General features: G+C 38.1%; 1 protein-coding gene across 2 annotated transcripts in view; it reads left to right on the forward strand.

Annotated features, from left to right (window-relative positions):
- The window catches only part of arap2 (ArfGAP with RhoGAP domain, ankyrin repeat and PH domain 2), a 94,670-nt gene that overhangs the window by 23,974 nt on the left and 47,670 nt on the right, over positions 1 to 23,026 (forward strand). For both annotated transcript variants that reach the window (XM_066681168.1, XM_066681167.1), the window contains exons 8-11: positions 1,639 to 1,759; positions 9,419 to 9,597; positions 12,248 to 12,354; positions 18,928 to 19,127. In XM_066681168.1, the coding sequence (XP_066537265.1) occupies positions 1,639 to 1,759; positions 9,419 to 9,597; positions 12,248 to 12,354; positions 18,928 to 19,127 (607 nt within the window). The remainder of the gene's footprint in view (positions 1 to 1,638; positions 1,760 to 9,418; positions 9,598 to 12,247; positions 12,355 to 18,927; positions 19,128 to 23,026) is intronic.

Genomic DNA, 23,026 nt, shown 5'->3' on the forward strand with positions numbered 1-23,026 from the left:
GCACCATAATTAGGGTTAGCTGTAGCCGCCATTGTTAACATCATGCCTTAATTTGAGGAGATGGCTCTCTCACTGACCCCTCTCTTTTTTTTTTTTTTTTCCCTTCCCATCCCTCGCTCTATTTCTCCCTGTACCTCATGCACTCAATTGCCCGCCACCTTTCTCTCTCCCTTGGATATTCCATCTCACTACCTTTTACAGTATTCTAGCTCTTTCTCTCTGTTTCACTATATGTTTCCATGCCTTTCCCACTGTTCCTGCAAATCCCCTTTGTGCTCTCTAAGGAGGGAGTCCCTTACTCAATCTTCTCCACTATTTTTGGAAGGAATATTCTCGAAGTGGTGCAAGGTCATCATTATAATTAACAGGAGATGAAATGGACAAATGAATCTCTCTCTCTCTCTCTCTCTCTCTCTCTCTCTCTCTCTCTCTCTCTCTCTCTCTCTCTCTCTCGCCTCTTTCCTCTTTATCTACTGTATCTATCCATCTTGTAACCGCTCTCGCTCAGATCCTCTCACTTTATCTTTTTTTTCTTTCCCTCATTCCTTCACCCACTCATGCTCACTCCCTCAGAAAGGGATTCCCACTCTTTCAGTCTTTCTTTTTTCATGTTTGTTGCTTGTTGTTTTTGTTCCTTTCTTTCTTTTTTCTTTCAGTCTATCCTTCTCTCATTGTACATACCCTAAAGCTCTCTCTTGTGCTTTCTCTCACACACAAACCCTTTATATCTCCCTCCCTCTCCATTTATTAATTTCTCTCTTGCTTTCATTCACTTTCTCCATCTTGTGCACATATACCTTCTTCCTCAGTTCCTCTTTCTATTGATTTTTCTTTCTATTTCTCTTTCCCTGGTGCGCTCTCTCTCTCACTCTCTCTCTCTCTCTCTCTCTCTCTCTCTCTCTCTCTCTCTCTCTAGTAAGTGAAGATTAACAATTCAGTCCTCTGTAGTTTGTATGGAGCTGTGATGGAGGCTGGAGATTTTCACGGTGTGCTTGATGTTGAACTAGGAGTAGGGCAGTGCTTCTGTTGTGGAGAGTGTGGCCATGTGGTCAGATCTGAGGCTACGGCTGGGCCTTAGAGATCACTGCTAGTGGCTTTTGCTCTTGTACTGGTTTGAAGCTGAGAAGGGGGAGAGAGAGAGAGAAATAAAAGAGAGTAAACACCCTCTCCCTAAGCAAGCAAGCCCTGCCTCCCTCACCTACCTCTGAATCACCACGCTATAAATATGTGAGAGGTTTGTTTGCTGGCTGGGGACCCATATTAGCATTCGGACCTGCTCCATACCTGTGAATGTGTGTGTTTGTTTTTGTTTGTGTATTTTCACATGAGTAGACACAAGCACTTACATAATGTTTGAATGTGTGTGTGTTTGGTCCTGCACAATCCCTCTTTTAGTAGATTGTGTGGGGTCTTTGTAAAGTAGAAGCTTTAGCTTTCACAGAAATATGTGTTTTTTGTGCACACATGGTGGGTGTATGAAAGAGTTTTATTTCATTTTTTGAATACTGAAAACCACTCTCTAATCTGTTTCTGTTCTCTTTTTTTATATCCATCTGTCTTACTCTCACTCTTTCAAATCTTTTTTCTACTTTCTCTCTCTCTCTTTCTCTTTCTTGCTCTGGCTCTCTCTCTCTCTAGGAGATGTATTCTAAAGGATTGGTTCCTCTTTCAGCTGTTAAACAGGTGCGGCCTGTAGGAGACAATAAGCTAGAGGTGGTCACTTCACAAAGAACATTTGTATTTCGAGCAGAGAAAGAAGGTAATGATTTTTAAAAAATGTTTTTAAATGTCTCCTTTTCCTTTACGTTTATTTTGCCCTCACTTACAGAAAGTCTTTGATTTTCACAGTTGAAAATAGTAGAAAATGACTTTGTCCAAAATAATTTCTTTCTGATTACTGATTTTTAAACCTTGAATCATTTAAAGGATGAATGGAAAATGGTTAACACAGTCTAACACACTCACTGATATGTACCAGACTAAATACTCCCAGCAAGAGGGAACTATTAGCCAGTTGATGTCAGAGCTATTTTTGATGTGTGGTGCTTAGACGCCCAGTGAATTTGTTGTTTCTTTAAAAACTTCTGTAATTTAAATGTATTTCTGGTTGAAGTGCTTCACTTATGACCTAAAACTAAACAAACTCACATACCTAATTACACAGAACATCACACAAAGTTAGTGTTTGTTATTTCAAGCTGAGTTTGTAACTAGACTGACTCAGAATAAGATCAACTTCTTTTTGGTTTTATTATTTATTTATTCATTTTTTTTTGGGTATTTTCTACTTCTATTGGCCCAATGCCATGTGTGTTATTGCATATAATTTAAGTAAATTATTTTTACATACAGAAGCATTGATGTTGAATTTCCACTCTTGGTTTAATGAACACGGTTTTACACTTCTCCTTTTTCTTTATCTTTGTTTCCTCTGGAAGACGTAGTCTTACTTCCTCTTATAAACTGGAGGTCTTCTGAAGGACTCTTTCACTCAGACCTCATTTGAAATCCCACTGTGCAGTAATGAATATCATTCCACATAGACTGCATTTAGATGATACCTTTTCAAGTAATAAAGCTCCAGATGTGCTGTACTTTAATATGACTCTGAGTGTAAAAATTAGTTTGGCGGGGCAAGATGAAGCAGCCATGTCTATCAAATGTTTCACATTAGAACATCCAGAAGCAAATGCCAGCAAATCAGTATTCTTCATATGGACTGCTTTCATATGCTCAAGGTTAATACATACAAGCTCTCAAATGTAAGATTGCATTGTTTCATTCCTCGCTAAAATGTCCCCCGTTATTGTTGCACTCCAATCTAGATCAGGTTACTGTAAAGCACAGATTTGCATTCTTACTAACAAAATAAACCCAATAAGTACTAATATTTAACAAAAAAAATGTAATCCATGAACAGGATGAAATTCTAATACTAGTTATCATGATGTGTAACAAGGAGCGGATATGCATATTGTCCTTTTTTTTTTTTTTTTTTGCTTTCTCTTGTTCTTTTTTGTTTTTTTTTCCTTTTTCTTAGTCTTTCTCTCAAAAACACGCGCACACACACAGACTTACTCAGACCTTAATGATAATTACTGTTGCCCTAACCCCAACGTTATCACATGTTCATCTTAAAATGTAAAGATCTATGTCATGGGGAAATGAATGGAGATACAAAGTCCCTACACTGTAAGTGTGTAAATAGATTTTGGTCCCAAAATGAATATGTAGACCACACATACACTTCCAGAATGGTGGGTTGTCTTCATTGGATATTCTTTTTCAATTAGCCCGGGTCTTTTTTCTGAGTCAGTCAGTCACCCACCAATGAAGGCAGCCACACGTCACACCCCCTAAAAAAAAAAACACACTTCTGACAGTGATGATGATGAAGATGTATGCTGATGATGGTGTGATTTTAAATATGTGCTTTAAAGGACCTGTCTGGATGCATCATTGTCTTTATGGTTACATAGGCTGAGTGATTATTTATATATTTTGTATATATTTTGAAGGATGTTGTGCAGGGAAATAATCAGTGGAGACTGTGTATGAGATGAATCTTAATACAAACAAAACCTTGTCTCTGTTAGGCCTTGTCTGTGAAAAAGCACGTTGTTAAAATTCTGAAAATGTATTCGTTTTAAAAAGCTCTCATTGTAACATTGATTGTTACAAATGCATCTCTCGCCACTCCACACTTTATTCTCTTTCTCTCTCTCCTCTCTCTTTCTCTTATGACCTATGAATCTCTCTGTAAGCCCTTCGAAGTCTAGATGTTGATTTGGCTAGACTTCCTTTTTTTCTTTACCAGCAGTGTGTGTCATGGAGGCAGAAAGGCGGCCTGGTCAGCTCATGCATCTTTAAACAGCTTTATAGCCGATCGAGAGAGTCATCAATCTTAAGACAAACACGAGAGAAAGAAAACGAGAGAGAGCAACAAGCGGCTGTAAGGCCTAGTGCTGGGCAGAGAGAGGAGAGAAAAGGGCTATGACTGAGTAGTAAGAGAGGCAGAGAGAGAGCACATGGTGAATAATTTAGCTGCATAGGTGTGTGTGTGTGTGAGAGAGAATTTTTGTCTTTGGGAGCACACACAGCTGTACAGTGTTTTTTTTTTGCCAGGCTGCAGGTGTGGAAGTCTCCCTAGGTGAATGTCGGCTGGGAGAAAGCAAACTTTATGGTGTTGTTAGGGTATTGCAACTGCAAAAACATTTGTGTAGAGGGAGTAAGAAATAAGCACTTTTTAAAAATACAGCACAGAAAATTACGGGTGAGTCATATTGTGCTGGCTAGTTCCCACTGACAGATAAACATTCTCCCCCAAAAGCATGGGTACACCTGTTTGAGAGCAATTTGACCATGGAGCGGACACTTTTTATTCCACAATTTGTTCCTGTTTCATAGGAATACATAGCACAGTGCAAAATCAGAGACATTTCTAAAAAATTCCAGAGAAGCCTTAAAAACAAGATATAATTTTGCAATTGTAATTGTTATTCACGTGTTGTTTGTTAATTTCTGTTATTTATGATTTGCTGTCTGTACTCATAAATCGGCATGGATATTCACACTTTCACGTTGTGAGCCTTATTTATATACATATATTTTTTGCTCAAATTGGATTTGGCTATCTTGAGAGATATGAATTCACTTTCTTATCTAAGAGTGACCTGTATTTGTCAGCTCTGTATATCCCTGTGCATATCACCTCCATCACCAAAACCCAAAGTGCATGTGTACAGGCAAAAAAGATGCACAGAAGCTGGTTTGGCTGTTCACACATCGCATGCCCATGTATAGGATATGTATCCAATCTAGGACCACATGAAAATTACAAAATATATATATATTATTATTATTATTTTATTTTATTTTTTTTATTTTATAGATGCTTTGTACAGTAATCTACTGAAGTGGTTTTATTTCAGTGAAACCACAGTAATGAAAGATTAGAAATGCCCATTGGTGATGAGCAAGCAGTGACTTGGGCAAGAAGAGGATAGTGTGAACAAGAAGAAGTCGATTTCATTCTCTGCTTCTCACAATGGAATCTTCTGACTTCTCCTTTCTAGAAGTAAACGGATTAACTTGGATCCAATCTCTCCAGTCTTGTTTCTTCATCCATATAAGATGCGGGAAAGATTATTGCAAGGCAGCTGAGGTCTGTTTGTGTAGAAGTTTATGTGAATGTTAGTCTCTTTTAAAGGTTAACGTCACGTCAAAGTTTTTGTTACAAAGAGACATTTGTAATTAGCTGATCTTAAAAAAATGACAAGCCCTTGATTTGATAATACATGTATTATTGGAGGTCTTTGTCATTTTCTGTAAAACAGTCTCTGCATGGAATATGTCTCCCAAGGTTTCCTTGGTTTGTCTGTTTCCTCCCGGAGTCCAAAAACGCACGTTGTTAGTGGGCTGGCCTTGCAAAAGTGTGAGATGGTGTGTAAGAGTGAGTGTGTTAATGTTTGATATCCTGTCCAGGGTGTGTTCAAAGAATGAAAAATTAGTCACTTTTCTTCATGTTACTGACAAAAGATAAAAAAAAAAAAAATAGAACTTGCATAGAAGCTAATTTAATGCCAGAATTTTGCAAGTATAACAGGATTAGCTTCACATTAATCACCAGCTTTAAGTCCAAAGCACTAGCTTTATTTCAACAAACTGAAACCAAAATCTGTATTATTAGAGCATCCAAACAAGATGCACAACTAAACCTTGCTTCTGGCACAATCACTAAAAGCATCTCTCATCATTGTTTGAAACTGTTATTTTCAGATGTTTTAAAAAAACCCAGGACACAAATAAATCAAGTGTGTATATAGAGCTGGGTAATACCTACCTTTTATTACGGCAACAACCCCATTAATAAGGTTTTGTAGTTGTGGGGAGTTGTGGCTTAATGGTGGCCTAAAGAGGGCTTAGGACTGAAAGGTTGTTGGTTTGATTCCCACAGCTGGTAGGAAAATTGGGGGCGGTGGGAGTGAAGGAACAGCACTGTCCTCCACCCTAAATCCTCTTGAGCAAGGCACCGAACCACAAATACTCCCGGGCACTGGGGGTGTCTGCCCACTGCTTTTGAGTGTGTATTCACAGCCCCTTGTGTATGTGTGTGTTCACTGCCACAGATGGGTTAAATGTGGAAGACACCTTTCATTGTACAATGAGAAATAATTGCACATTAAGCATTGCACTGCAAAACAAGAGGCTGGCAAAGGAAAGTAAATTCTTGTTAGGAACAATGTTTAAGCTTTGATTGGTCAAATGTTTTAGTTTTCAGATTAAACTCCCAAACAACTGGTTAAAAAACTCAGTGTAGGTCAGAATGAATTCCTTCTCCATTTGCTTTATGTAGGCTTTTGCTGGTGTGGTGCTGGATGCCCAGCAGACAGGTGTTCAGAACACGTGCTGGCTTGCTGTCCTGTTAGCAGTGACTGGGATGTAAAGCTGAGTGAGCTGTAAAATGTTTATATTCCTTTAGTCAGCACTTTGCTTTTGCAGTGCAACGCTCTCTTCTGGTCATGTTGTCACTGCAATGAAATATGTGAGTTGTGTGTGTGACTCAACACAAGCACATTAAGCAAGTTATAATCCATAAATATCATGCAGATATTTGATTTCCAGTTTATTTCTACACCACAGAGGCTCTTGTAATGGTAGTTCCAGGCATGGCAGTTGAAGTTGAAAGCTGTATACTTTTTTAAACACTGTAATTATAGATCTTTGAGATATGATTTATATAATATCCTGTATTCTGTACCAACCATTAAACCATAAGATCTTCAGTTTGTTAAATGAAACGCAGCTAGTGCTTTAGGCATTGTTCATTCACACACATTTATGGGCACTTTTAAATAATCTTTCCACATACCAACATGTGTTTTTGGACTGTGCAGGGAGAAACCAGAACACCCAAAAGAAACCCATACAGACACTGGGAGAATGTTTAAGCATCAGGACCGACACTAGGCCTGACACTATCCTTCTGAAATAACCATAGACATTCCAGGAAAAATAAAACAAAAACAACAACAATATGTATATCTGATGGCAACATCTCTGTAATCTCAATATATACCTCCCACATCAATGGTCCCTTCACACATATGTGGTCACCATGCCATAACCTGCATATCCTTTTATTCTTATTTTATATTCCCTGCCAATGTTTTTTGAGAATGTTGCAGACGTCAAATTCAAAATTGTTATATATTTTTAAAAAATGCAACAATGTTGGTGAGTGAAAAATCATTTTATTTGTACTTTTTACAATAATGTAAAATTTATGAGAACAAACAAATCACAGATTTTTGTTGTTGTTGCATTTGATATCTTTTCCAGAAATGGTATTTGTTTGAATATTTACACCGTACAAATATCTGACCATATGAGAAGGAGCATTTAGGCCTAACTTTAACATTTGCTACAGTTTGGTGTATGTGTGTGTGTGTGTGGTCCCTTGCTGCCTGCCTGATGTTTAAAAATTGATTACTGTAGTGTTTGCGGTCTGTCAGGGTCATCCTGTACAGCGCCAGTGCAGTAACATATGGAGCTGAAAACTTATGGAGAAGAAAAATGTTTTAGACTAGTTTTTGAAAAGGTACAGGAAACAACCATACTGTACACAGACCATCCAGTGGGAGAAATACACATTTCTTCACATATCTTGGAGAATATTTCCCTTCACCACTGGAAGCAGAGTACCAGATGCTAAATCGAACCCTTAAAGAACATTGCCGTAAGCTGCTGGAGAAGATGAAGGCTTGAGTCTGAAGGCTTACTCTGAGATGTATTTGCAGATGAAGATGACAGATTCATCCTGGAAATGTTGCCTTTTATTCCACTAACATCCTGTACACATTAGAGGATAGCTTCACATTAGATGTTGAAATGGTATAGGGAGACATATAACATTCTAAATAAACACTTAAGGAGTAAGGGACTGATTTTGGATGACTGGTTCTAGATCACAAACACAACTCCACCCAGAACGCATTTACATTGTTACCCAAGATTCAAGTGTGGCTGCTGCAAAATATTTGATCCATGGAGATTTTCAAGGTGTGTGTACAGTAGAGTGCCCCTTTCTTAAAGGAAGGTGCGTTCGGTTGAATTGCAGTGTTCGGTTACATGGTCAGCTTTTTACAGTTCACAGTAAGTCTATGAATCCTAAGCTATGTGGACAGGTCTATGGCATTCTATTTCTTTCTCATATCTAATTTCACTAAGTCTAGATACTTTTGTACCCAGCGTGTAAGTCTTCTCCCAACCTAAATATTCTGAATGGGTTTAATTTTTATATGCAAAATACCCATTTTCCTTTTAAATCTTATATTCACATGTATTTTTCCTTTCAGCAGGACATGCTGCTAGTATGAACTCCTCTCTTATTCAGCTGCATCTTACAAGGTTAATTTAAAAGGAAAATTCAGACCTGTTTAGGCATTGTCTTGGCAAAAACTGTTATAGATAGTAAACATTGCAGCAGTATATTTGCTGACTGTGGACAAAACTGAATCTATTCCAAAAAGGGTTGTGCTTGGAGAGCCCCGCACCAAACACTTTGTTTGCATAAAATTAATAAAATCTCTCACACATGCTGTCATGCTTGCGCTCTCGCTCTCTCTCTCGCTCTCTCTCACACAAACACACTTCACGTTTTCTACTGCACTCTTTTTCTCTGCCTGTCTAATGCTTATTTTTCTTTTTTATTCTCTTTTCTCCAATTTAAATATTTTTTTCCTTTCATGTCTTTTACTTTCTCATTTGAATTTTTATGTTCTCATCTTCCTCAGTCATGTTTCTTTCCTCTCACATACCTTTCATTCTTCCAATACCTCTCTCTCTCTCTCTCTCTCTCTCTCTCTCTCTCTCTGATTACGCCAGATACCAGGTGTTGTGGACCTGCAGAAAACATGGGGGTGGGGGTATCCAGCTGTTAACATTTCTTGGCTAGCATGTGTGGACACCCCTGTGGTACCATTTAAATTTGCCTCATGGGACCCCTTGTGCTACCCGTTTCCAATCAGTGCACACAAGCCAATGAGACACCAGGGCTTTTGCATGCAGGCTTCGGTTGCAGATTTAAAAAGTTTACGAAAGTAAGCCTGCATTATTAGGCCTCTTCCCCTCCATTAAATTCCCATGACACTAGGTCTCCTGCTACAAATACTGGCGGAAATGTGCATTTAAAAAGGGTGTACTATATTTACACATATATGTACTCGCATCCTGTTCACCGGGGAGCATGGGACCCAATATAATCTAACACTGTCTCTGTGTCTATCTCTTTCTTTTTTGCTCTCTGATGCAGTCTCTCTCTCTCACTCTCTCACTCTCTCTCTCTCACTCACACACACACACACACACACACACACACACACCTAACCACTTTTTCTCCTGTGTGTCAACCACTCAGGAGAGCGTCAGGATTGGCTGGAGGTTCTGCAGTCGGCTCTGAAGTCCCGCTCCTCCATTTCCCACAAGCCCTCCAAACACAGCTCCAGCAAGAGCGGCTACGTGGAGCTGCGTGGCCACAAAGGCAGAGTGTACCTCAGCCTCACGGGAACCAAAGTCAGACTCTGCAAAACAGACCAGGTAGCTTTTTAGTTCAGCTGTGTATTTATCATATTCTCCTATTGAAGACAGAAGTCTTTTTTTATTCACGTTCTCCTGTTTTATTTGTGTAAGTGTAAGGGAATAAGAGCAAGCACTGTGATGTGAAGGAGAAATATAGGAAAGAAGTAGTTCCATTCTTGAGTTCCAACTGTGTATAAAGCAAGCCAACCTGAGCTGTGTCTCAGGAAAAGGCATACACACATTAATTACAAGGCACATAGGCTTATCACTTGTCATGAAGTTATTGCTTATTAATTAATTATTTTTTCTAAAATAATAATAAATACACAACTCCATGCAGAACACATTTTCTTGGTTACCTAAGATTAAAGTGTACATGTGTAAATAATAAATAATGAATAATTTAGAAAAAAAAAACACTCTCACACACTTACTTGGACACTTTTGAGTCACAGATCCACCCATTAACATGTGTTTTTGGACTGTGGGAGGAAACCGGAGCACCCAGAGGAAACCCATGCTGACACGGGGAGAACACACCAAACTCCTCACGGACCAGAGCAGGGCTCGAACCCTGGAGTTGTGTGACAGCACCCCCAAACTACTTAATTTTTAAGTTATTTTTATGAAATGACAAGTGTCAATTTTAATGCTATGCAACAGTTACCATAAAATGACAAAAAAGCAGGAAATGTTTGAATTTGGCATCACAATTATATGTTTAATGCTTTAAAACATATTTGTACAACTGATATGCCAGCCATTTCTTGTTATTACGTAAGCTATACGAGCTTAAAAATGATGGTTCTACAAAGGTTCTTTTAGTAAAGAATGTTTTTATATTTATTTATATATATATATATATATATATATATATATATATATATATATATTAAAACTAAATAATCTCAAACTAGTTATTTTAGATTGATTTTACCTGGGATTCTTTCTCTGTTTTATTTCTCCCATCCATGCATGTGAAGGTACACCCCCTCGTTGTGTGTATATATATCATCTTTTTCTTTCATTACTTCCTGCATTAGCATAAAGTGAGGTCCTTTGTCTTAATTTCTCAGAGAAAATTCTCTTCATCAGCTGATTGAGAGAGAGAAAAAGTGATGGCGAGCCATATTAAGTGGGAGAAATTGAAATTGATTGTATTGTTTTTGTTTTAAAAATCCTCTCTGCACACAACACAAGTGGTCATGAGGTGGGAGAGAAGGAGAGGCTGGGGAAGGGAGTTAGATGGAGAGAGACAATGATGGAGGGAATGTAGAGGGAGGTGAAGACAGCGGGGCAAATTGAGGGATGAAGAGAAGGTGAAAGAGCATGCGATGGAGAGCATGCGAAGGAGCAAGTGAAAGAGTGAAGTGGGTGACTCGGTTCATGTTCAGTGGAGTGGAGTATTTAATTTAACAAGATGAACGAGCTTGCTGCTGTGCTTCTCCACTCTCTTTTGTGCACTTGCTCGCTCTCTCGCCCTCTCTCTCTCTCTCTCTCTCCCCTTTCTCCCTCTCTCCTCTTTCTCTAGCACTCTTTCTCATGCCTGAGAAGAGGTCACCTCAACACCTCCCTGAGGGAGCCAAAGTCACAGCACACAAACAAAAGTAACCGTTGCTCAGCCTCTGTTTAGTTCAACATTGATCCTCTGCTCAGCTACCTGCTCTCAGAAACAGTAACAAAGACAACAATTCAAGCATGGTTGGCTTTTAGCATGGCACGCTACCAATCCACAAGCTAAATTATAACTTTAAAGAGCCATTTCTACGGTTTATGTAAATCTCCAAATTATGTTGCATTTGTTCAGTGGAACTGGATAAAAACGTACAAAATCACATTACTATACCATCTTTTTCATCAAGGTAATGTGTCAGTAAATAAGTATCATTCGAAGTGCCTGGCACTGAAACACAGTGCTTTACCTTTTGTGTTTCTCAATATGAAATAGTGTTGTATTTTTGGATCCAGCATAATGACAGTTTTTTTCTGAGCTGTTGCAGTGTAAATGGCTTGTAAAATCTTAGACACCTCATCAGCCAATATGGTCCATGATTTTTTCCTCCTTTCCCTTTCTATATGTACCATTTATCTTGGTTTTTACATATTAAAACTCAAAGAGGAAGCATATTTTTTGTGTGATTCAACAGCTTTGACTAAATACAAATCATCATTGCCCTTGCTTCTAGTACATATTTCCACTCTAAAATTATTTTTAAAAAATCAGTTACAAATAAATGCAAGAATACTGAAAGTGTTGATGAAATGCACATAACAGTATTCAGCACCCGATTGTGGCTGATGTTGATACCAGACTCCATTGTTTATTTATTTATTTATGTATTTGTTTCTTTTAAATTTTTTTCCAACTATAACTCGTGTAATATGCAGTGAATATAAGACATAGAGGATAACCCTGATGTTAGATGCTAAAGTGTAATATTCTTTAGGCATTTGAGTATTCAACTAGTGTTCTCAGAGGGGTTGTAGGTAATTTACCAAAAGAATAAATATCCATGAAAGGAGTCTTGTGTTTGATGGCTGTTTAGACTAGAAACTGAAGAAATGAAGGATGATCTTAATCTTATGCAAGGTACATGGCTTGTAAAAAAAATATATATATATATATATGATTTATTTTTATAGGATATGTGTCTTTTTTTTTTTTTAGGACTTTAACACTGGAATTGCCATTGCTGTAGTAGACCTGACTGCTGCCTGTGTCAAACATGTGGATCGCAGAAGCTTTGAAATTAACACCCCTTTCAGATCTTTTTGGTGAGTGCCTCTGTGTTTCTGTATGTCCTGCTGAGAGCTTTGTGTATGTATACAGTAGCAAGGTGTTAAAACATATACATATATTTGAGATTATGAAGGAAATGTAATCCCTAATAATAAATTGATAATGGATGCTTTTTAAAATGACCTTCATACCTTCATAATCCTCTTTGTGAGCTCCTTTTAATAATATAAGTCCACTTCATGTTTATAACCATCATACGGCCTGATAAAATATTCACTCAAGGTAATAATCTGCAGGTTTTATGCTATTTATTTACTCAAAATACTCTTTATTTATCCATAATTTTTGGGACTTATTTAGCTTGTTGAATTGGATGTAGATGGCTTTCTAGAGTATGTCTATTGCTTCAAATAAATGCTTTTTATATGTATTACATAGCAAATTGAAAGCTTGGCTGTGGATCATAAAGTTATAGAAATACAGCTGTTGACGTTGCCTTAGCAGTTTAAGCCCAGTTAGCACAACATGTTATAATTGTAGACCAGTACCGGACAATGGGGTGTTTTGTACCTGGGCATGGGTAATTTGGAAGTGGGCCACAACATCAACCAACTACTATGCAAGGAAGTATCAGCATAACTTCTACGCTTAATTGTTTATAAATATTTATTTATTATTTTTAATAATGTATGTTTAATAGTGTAAGACATGCATAGGTTGCATTTGAGGCTCTCAAAAGAAATGTTGTGATTTATTTTTATATTAAAATTTTATATCTACTGCGTCATGCCTTCTTCTTGACAGTCAAAATCTGTCACTGTCCACACAGTACTGGGAATGTTGGATAGTAGCTTTCACCTCAACATTTCATACTGCAATATTCCAAGTATTCCTCCACCAAAGAAAACCCCCATCTTCAGCTTGAAAAATGGCAAAAAATTACACAAGAATCAACTTTAAACTCGCTTTTCCAAGATGGAGTACACTGAGTGAGATGCCAAAGGCCTCCAACATGACTCTGAATTATAACTGTTTCATTGGGCTTGTGTGTATGGAGTCAAAAAAGGGTGAAAAAGATTTTGAGTTTGAAAAACAATACTCACAAATGTAACAGACTTTGTAACTGCGTTTGAGCAACTACATACACGTAAAATTAAAATCCACAAATGTATTGGAATGCACAAATTAAAAAACAACAACAATAATAATTTAAACTCACAAATATGAAAAAAAGATTTGCATTTGTAAATCAAATGTCTTAAATGTGTGAATCAGTACCTTCTCAAATGGCTTAAAATGTGCAAGAGCAAACCTTTTTGAGGTTCCAAATGTGACAGTGGGAGTTTTTGAATGATGTGGAAAAAATCCACACATTCACCTTCCTTTCTGCATGTGCAAATCTCTTTTTGCAGTTTCTTTTAAGACCCTGTATCTTGTATCTTTTTAAGACTCTGTTTTGATGGCCAATTGCTGGACCAATCAGATCGCGAGGTTTGTTTAACCAATCGGAATCATTGAATCATTGATTTGTTGCTGTCAGCCATAACGCTTTTCCACCAAATGAACTCCGGTTCTTGAACCGGTTCCGTTCCTGATTCTTGGAACCTTGGTTCTTTCCAATGAACCGCCGAATTTCTACGGACAGCAGAGAAACGTAACCAAGAGCCGCGACTCCGACCAACGTGCATGGCATCACGAATAACTGCAACAGAATCGCATAAAAACAGGCCGTGTTCCAGTTTTTGTTCTATTATTTATTTATATGAAACGTTGTAAATGACTCCGTCAAGCTCCACTGGGCGATAACACTGTATTTGAAGCTCTGAGCTCTTGGTTACGTTTCTCCGCTGTTCACAAGGTCAGCAGGACGGCTCTGAACTCAGCCACAGCGTCCCCTGCTCATGGCGTATTCCTGATTCCCCTCTAAATGTGTAGAAACGCGGTGGTTCACTGGAAAGAACCAAGGTTCCAAGAATCAGGAACGAAACAGGTTCAAGAACCGGAGTTCTTTTGGTGGAAAAGCGCTATGGTTGACAAAAATCAGTGTTCCGATTGGTTAAACAAACCTCGTGATGGGATTGGTCCAGCTAAAGCTTTCCTATTGGTCCACCAATTGGCCGTCAAAACAGGGTCTTAAATCCGCAACTGCAAAAAGAGATTCAAACACGCAGCAGAGAAGGCGAATGTGTGGATTTTTTCCACCTCATTCAAAAACTCCCACTGTCACATTTGGAACCTTAAAAAGGTTTGCCCTTGCACATTTTAAGCCATTTGAGAAGGTACTGATTCACACATTCACAACATTTTGGTTTACAAATGCAAATCTTTTTTTCATATTTGTGAATTAAATTATTATTATTGTTTTTTTTTTTTTATTTGTTCATTCCAACACATTTGTGGATTTTAGTTTTACGTGTATGTAATTGCTCAAACGCAGTTACAAAGTCCGTTACATTTGTGAGTATTAGTTTACACACTCAAAATCTTTTGACTCCATACGTGTGTGTTTAGCAGCCACTTCCTCTATGGCGAGAGGGATATTCTAAAATGCTTAACATTGAAAAAGCTTTATGTGGCTAAATGTACTTAAACAAACATCTAGAAACACCAAACATCTCTATATTAACACTGCTCATAAGTACATTCTATTGCTAATATTACATGTAATCCAAAAGGAAAGTACCATTTGGATTACAGGCCAATCGTTTCTGTTGTAGAGAGTACTTATGAGCAGTAATGTGTAAGACATCTTTGGTGTTCCTATGTCATTGTGTTAGTACCTTAAGACATGTCAAGCTTTTTCCATGTTAAACATTTAGATAGTCTCTGCTAAGAACATGGATGGGTGGAGGGAGGTGTGGCTGAAAGGAAGGGCATGGCTTAGTGTGAAGCATTTTTTTTGGTCTGAGATGCTGGTACCCTAATTGGACATATAGTGGCAGGAAGGACAGGACTGGACTTCAGGACTGTTAAAACCCTGAACTTGACAAAATGGCATTGAAGACACTTGTTCCTATTCAGATATTGGTATGTGGCCACTGGTCTGCTTGTACTACAACAGATCCAGCCCCCCAAACCCTGAGAGACTGTAAACCTTTGAAAAATGTCTGCTTGCACCCTGTGGAACCTGAGTGAACAGGGTGACCTAGCCCTGTGGAATCTTAAAGCACATCGACCTGCCAGAGGGGATGTATGTACAGAGTATCCGTACACAGTGCTGGACAGACTTGGTTCAGGTACCACCTCTGGCAAGTTGATGGTTCTTTCTAATGAGTCAGTTCAGCTATTTTCAAAGTACCTTTATTACTGACATGTGAAATTACACATTCAGTTCTTATAATAACCAATACAGTAGAACTAATTTGAGCAAACACATTAAGTTCACCATGCCCAATGCCAATTGTGGGCAAGGGGGTTATATTCCTCATAACTGGATTGAGGAACACACTCTTATCATGATAAAGTACACTCTAATACCTTTGAGATTATTTGAAGAGATATACGGGGTGCATAACTATTATCCAGCATCAGTACCAGGCCTCAAAAATGGTTATAAAGTTTTAATACAATCACATCTATACAGTAATGTTTCAACATTAAACACGGCATTCGTGATTTTAATCTTTTTATAAAATTCTGAGGATGTTTCTCACCATTGCTAGCTCTAAAATCGTTTTGCATGCTCAGAACCCATCTAATATGATGCTAGTATGCTAGGCTTTTTCTATGGAAGAAAAATGACATTTCGACAATGAAGAGAGCTCCAAACATTGAAAAGCATGATTTGAGATGAGGATATTGCTCTATTACTGCTCAATAAGTGGGTAAATGTAGATGGAACTGATTCTAAATTCGGGAGAGTTATATCTGCATGAAAGTAGACACGGAGTGAAAGTGCTACACAAATAAACAGTATTATATGAGATCCTGTTGTAGTTCAAACAGTGAATAAAAACTTACAGAAAATTTAAATTTCAGACATGGTGTTCTACCTTAAAATATGCTGACCTTCTGAACGTCAACAAATCAGAGTATACAAATGTTAAAATACAAATGTTGTATTTTAAATGTAAAACCTTCAGAAGAGAAGAGCTGTTACTGGGACACACTCCCTTTTAATAACCTTGATTTCAAAGCATATTGTTAGAGCAGGTTTCCACAAATGTTGGTGCATATGGTGTAATATTGCTGGACTGTTGTAGGTATTGCTGAATGATCTACAATTTGAAACTTTTGTTTCGTGAGCTAAGTATTAGCTTGGAGTTTTTGGCCATGTGTGTGGTAACGTTATGTGAAGATGTGTGTCATTTATTATTTTAGTCTAATAAAGTATCAGTGTGTCAGAATTCCAGCCTTTTGTTTAAACGATCTTGTACAACTTGGGTTTAAATTAAAATGTGATTAAAAGGATTGGGGAAAAATGAAAGGCTTTGAAGCCCTCTTTGTCTCTACTCCTGAGTAACCAGTGTACGTGATTGCTGAACTGGATAGTCTGAGATTTATTAGCACCAGATGAAACACTTCAAATACTTTCAGACTTTGTTTTGGTATCGCTTCTTAAAATCACTCCCCTGCTGTGTTGTTTTATTATTATATATTTTATCCTTTTCTCAAACAGGGTCTTGCTCATTATGGTTCCGCTTCTCTGATATGACAATCTAAGCCACTTTCCCTCATTATTGATCTGTTTTCTTTCCTACTTTGTGCCTTTTTTCTAAAGGGAAAAAAAAAGGTGATTGTACAGTAGATGGCCTTTGACCCCATGTCCGGCAAAGCGGCTGTTAGTTGTGACCCTAACCCTGATGTTTGGATGTTTGTTTTTTAATGACCCTTTTATACCCGTTCGATATGACCCTGAGAGATAGCTTCCTCTTCTGTCTACTTTTGGCTATGCTGCCTTGTTTAAGGGTTTTTGTCTCCGTCTTTTGTGGACTGTAGCACATATCGATCTGTTTGTATTTGCTTGCTAAACATGGAGGCTTGCGTCTCTAGTGTTTAGTGTAGGCGTTGTCAACATAATTGGAATTTCTTGCTAAAATGAAGCATCAAAAATAAACCTGATCTCTCAGATTCATTAAAAGTAATGGCTGTGGAGGGTCCCATAACTGCTATTGATTTTTGGATGCTGAGTGTTTACTGGATTGTATATTTAGAGCTTATTTGATCACTGCAAGTCATGAAGAAAGCGCAGGTGAAAGAATGCGGCTCTTCACAACAGAGAACAGAGTAGAGTGAAACGACCCAACAGTTTACTTTTGATTTAAATTTTCTTACCACTCTAAACATACACATCTGTATGTGTGTGTGTGTGTGTGTGTATATATATATATATATATATATATATATATATATATATATATATATAAATAAATCTGTGTACATACAAAAACAAATTTAAACGATAAAAAAAATCTATATTGTGATTATCCTGGTATTCTGACTTGTTTACGTAATGCATCATTGCATTCATTCGTTGTCTGAAACTGCTTATCCAATTCAGGGTCGTGATGGGTCTGGAGCCTACCCGGAATCACTGGGCACAAAGCATGAACACACCCTGGAGGGGGTGCCAGTCCTTCCCAGTGCGACTCACACATTCACTCACACCTACGAACACTTTTGAGTCGCCTATCCACCTACCAACGTGTGTTTTTGGACCATGGGAGGAAACCGGAGCACCCGGAAGAAACCCATGCAGACACAGGGAGAACACACCAAACTCCTCACAGACAGTCACCCGGAGCGAGACTCGAACCCACAACCTCCAGGTACCTGGAGCTGTGTGACTGCGACACTAGCTGCTGCACCACTGTGCTGCTGCATCATTGCAGTTACACATAATATGGTGCACATTCATTACGTCATTTAGGCACAGTGACAGGTACGGTGGAAATTTGCTTTGCATTCATCCAAATAGGAGTGACTTCAGTTGTGTGGAGGTCGTTTGGAAATAAAATATTAATATTCTACATATTTTTTATACTATGTCAGAATCTTGGTAAGTTACGGTTGTTTACAACATAAGCAAATGTTTCTTCTGAATAATTGAAATTGTTGGTGTTGTATTAAAATAAAATGTAATGAAATATAATTTGAATAAGAAGTATATTATTAATTTAATATAGTTAATATTAATATAACATCTGTTTTAATGCAATAATGTGTTTTTGAAATGAATAAAATTAATTTCAGTGTTTTTTTCATATCGCCAAGAATATCGTTATTGCCATAATACCCTGAAATATCATGATATTATTATAGGGCCATATCGCCCCATATATAGATAGATGGATACTGTGTTGGCTTTGACCTAAACTTTTATCTGACTTGTTCTATCTATGTGTCTATTAATTTTTCTCTTTGTTTTCACTCGTTCTCTCCTTTTCTGTTTCTTATTTTCTTTCAATTCCATTTCATTTCTTCTTTTGTTATTCTTTGTCTCTTCCATACTTGCTTGTTCTTTTTGTTTTCTCTTTAACTTTCTCCTGTTTTTTTCCGTTCTCCCCTCCTCACCCTCATCCCCACAGTCTCCCCCTCTCACCTTCATGTCTTTAATTGGCCTATAAAATCAAATCAGTGGTGAGGTTTTAAAAAAGATCAATTGTCAGTTTCACAGCGGAGTCAGAGCGAGAGCGTGAGGAGTGGATGGAGGCCGTGCAGGAATCGATTGTGGAGACGTTGTCCAATTATGAGGTGGCTGAGAAGGTTTGGTTCAACCATTCAAATAGGAACTGTGCTGACTGTGGAGCTCCAGACCCTGAGTGGGCCTCCATCAACCTTGGAGTGGTCATCTGTAAAACGTGTGCAGGTACACACACACACACACCACACATAACACACACATCCTTCTACTCCCACATACAGCCTCAAAGTACAGCAGCTCTTTATAACACCACAAAACTAAAGTTGCTGTGCAAGCACTAGTATAACAGCTCAGAGCTTAAATTTTCACAGTAATCATTGTTACTTCCTAAATATTGTTTTTTACGATCACTTTATGAATCTCCATTTGTAAGTCCAGGGAATTAGGTTCAGGTAGCATTTAAACACCTTAAGTTTTAATCTTAAGGTAAGGTTTTGCCCTACTGAAGAGAAATTGTTAATAGGGATTACAATTTACACAGATATCTCTTTTAGCTAAGAGAAAACCTTGATGGGTTTCCAACCGTGACCGGGACTGTAGTAAAACACTTTTGTGTCCTGGACCATGTCCTCTCATACAGAAATTGTAAATCCACTCTTCTAAAACTAGTTTTACCTGCTTCTTCTGCCACACTGATTTACAATTTTGATTTATGATATATTTTTTAAAAATCTGGATTAAATTGCTATTTGAAAACTTCTAAAGATGAACCTCCACACTGTTCTTTTTAAGGTGTAACTGTTGCATAAACTTAGGAGCACATTTTCACTAGAATCGATCTAATGTATTGCATCTTAGATTTTCATTTATTTAAATCCAAATGAGTTCTAGGCACATTGGACCTGTACTTAGTTCATATAATTGGTTCACCTAAGACTTATATTAACGGGGCAGAAGAACCGGAGGATGTCACTGTGTGAGCAAGCACTCAGTGCAGATATTGCTGCATGGGCTGAATGTATAGTAGATTAATCACCTATGACTCCATCAGTGATAATAACGATAAAGACCACAATAGTAAGAAGAGGAGAGTGGAAATCTAATGAGAAGCTAATGATTAGACGAGTGCATATTGTTTGTCAAGGGGGAGAGGTAAAATGGCATTAAGAGAATAAGGGGAATGCATTGTGTATTTCAATTGTAGTGCAAAGAGGGGATTATAATGAGTTTGCTGCTTATCTACGTCTGTCTTGGGAATAAAAGATTTATGCTGTGAGGGAAGACGCCACTAAAAGCTAGTATTTCAAACATTTTACACATCTTGTGACACACCTTTTTGATAGATATTCAGGTGTTCCTGACTCTGCTGCTCTAACTGCAATAAGCTCTCTACACCAAACACTGAGATAATGGACATTCTCCTGGTGGAAAATCCTGTTACCATAGGAACACTTAATATAGACCTTTTCTTTCTTGACCAGATTTTTACTGAGACTGTTAAAAGATGTCCTTAGCTGTCTTTAGCTGGAAAACAGTTGTAATGCACACTTGTGTTGAGAGAAATTACTGTTTATTTTATTCATTCATTCATTCATTATCTGTAACCGCTTATCCAATTTAGGGTCGCGGGGGGTCCAGAGCCTACCTGGAATCATTGGGCGCAAGGCGGGAATACACCCTGGAGGGGACGCCAGTCCTTCACAGGGCAACACAGACACACACACATTCACTCACACACTCACACCTACGGACACTTTTGAGTCGCCAATCCACCTGCAACGTGTGTTTTTGGACTGTGGGAGGAAACCGGAGCACCTGGAGGAAACCCACGCGGACACGGGGAGAACACACCAACTCCTCACAGACAGTCACCCGGAGCGGGAATCGAACCCACAACCTCCAGGCCCCTGGAGCTGTGTGACTGCGACACTACCTGCTGCGCCACCGTGCCGCCCCCTGTTTATTTTAGTTGAGTTTAAATATATATTTAAATGGAGCATATTTTGAAAAACTTTTATTTGTGTATCTGGAGTGCATACCAACTCACAGTTTGTAAAGTAAAACAACCCAGTGTTTTTTTGTGTGTCCTGAAACATGGAATAAATGAATCATTCGGATTTCATGCTGCAGACGATTTATAATTGTCCAGCCTCGTCATCTCTGTATCTGGACCTGTGTTTATGAGAGAGCACAAAGACTAGGTTAAAAGGATTAAAACAAGCACAGAGAAATGTGTATATTGATTAAATATGGCATACATTAGGGTGGAGTAGAAAGAGATGGAGAAAAAGGTTTAAAAAAAAAAGAAAAGAAAAGAAAAGAAAAATGGTTTCGGGTTTTTGTTCCTCACAGCTTGACTCTTGTGCTGAACTGAGCTTTTAAAGCATTTAAATGGACAGACGCCAGGTGTTCTGAACATGGCTGTTTAGACAGGGCAGAACAGTATTGGGGCCTGTTGTTTTCATTGTTCAAAATTAGTGCTGCTCGGTAATTTGGGCCCTATGATTTCCACAATATGTAGAACACAAATGCAATTGCAGAAATTAGTAATAAATCTTACTAAATATTCATTCATTCGTTATCTGTAAGCACTTATCCAGTTCAGGGTCACGGTGGGTCCAGAGTCTACCCGGAATCATTGGGCTCAAGGTGGGAATTCACCCTGGAGGGGGCACCAGTCCTTCACAGGGCAACACACACTCACAGTCACTCACACACACACACCTACGGACACTTTTGAGTCGCCAATCCACCTACCAACGTGTGTTTTTTGGACCATGGGAGGAAACCGGAGCACCCGGACACGGGGAGAACAAACCACACTCCTCACAGACAGTCACCCGGAGCGGGAATCCAACCCACAACCTCCAGGTCCCTGGAGCTGTGTGACTGCGACACTACCTGCTGCACCACCGTGCCACCCTCACTAAATATTTAAAGATGTTGTCTATGAGATTTTTGCAAGCGATGGGATATTTACAAGCCGTATGCTGGGAAGTGATATTCTGGTAAGGATATCACTTTGTTAGCCTCACTCGGACACCCACTCGTCTTCCGTACATATGTTTACATTTTCTTGCCTGTTGTCTGTGTCTTTCAGTCTGAACCAAGGTGGGCTTCAGGTTTTTGCATTGAAAAATAACTCTTTATAGTTATGAAATATGCACCCTGAACATTTTCAAATTAAAATTTTTAACTGTCATTTATATCCATTTTTGCTTTTATAGCAGTCATTGTTAAACTTTTTTTTTTTTCCCCGTTGTATTTATTACCTCAAAAGGGAAAAAAACAGTTGAAAACATAAAAATTGGAATGGCAATAATAATAATGATAATAATAATAATGATAATAATAATAATAATAATAATAATAATAATAAACAAATAAACATAAAAAAACAAGATTGGGAAAAAAATCTAATGGAATTTTGTAAAAAATTAAATGAGTTTTGTAAGGCCACAAGGCCTCGTATTGTTTTTCATTACATGTTTGCCATTCATTTCCCATTAAGATGTTAAATACCATTTCTCTGGTGTGAGTGGAAAATAGCCCAGCATTGTTTATGGAAGCGCTTGAGCCAAATCAATGCCAAACTTACAACACACCAACACTCCTCAGCCACATCAGGTTTTGGACAGCTATAGCAATCTTTGATGGAGAGTGAGTTCTGCATTACCACTAATTACATGAGAGGATTGCTTAATCCATATTCATATGTGTTCCTCTCAATGTTTAATTCATCTGTTTTTTTTCATATACAACAGCGATGACGCCTCAAGTTCAGCTAAACAAACACTGAGACCAACAAACACAATTAATTACTCATGATTCATTAGCAATTAATGCCTTTTTCATGCCTTTCATTTGCAATTAGAGCTGTGACTGTGAGAAATACGGGCTAGGAATGGATGGGATTAGTGTGATAATGAGTTCCAACTGAAGCTGACACTGTGTGTGCTGGCTGGGTTTCTGTACATTTCCAGCCCTTTATACTTTCAGATTTTTGGATCAAAGGAGAATTATTGATATTTTAAAAAGCAAATGTACAACTAATTTGGGGGATTTAATATAGAACAGCTGGAATTGCTCATGAGATGGATGTCAAACATGACCATGGTAACCCA

Source organism: Hoplias malabaricus, chromosome 9, assembly GCF_029633855.1.
Source record: "Hoplias malabaricus isolate fHopMal1 chromosome 9, fHopMal1.hap1, whole genome shotgun sequence".
Taxonomy (NCBI): domain Eukaryota; kingdom Metazoa; phylum Chordata; class Actinopteri; order Characiformes; family Erythrinidae; genus Hoplias; species Hoplias malabaricus.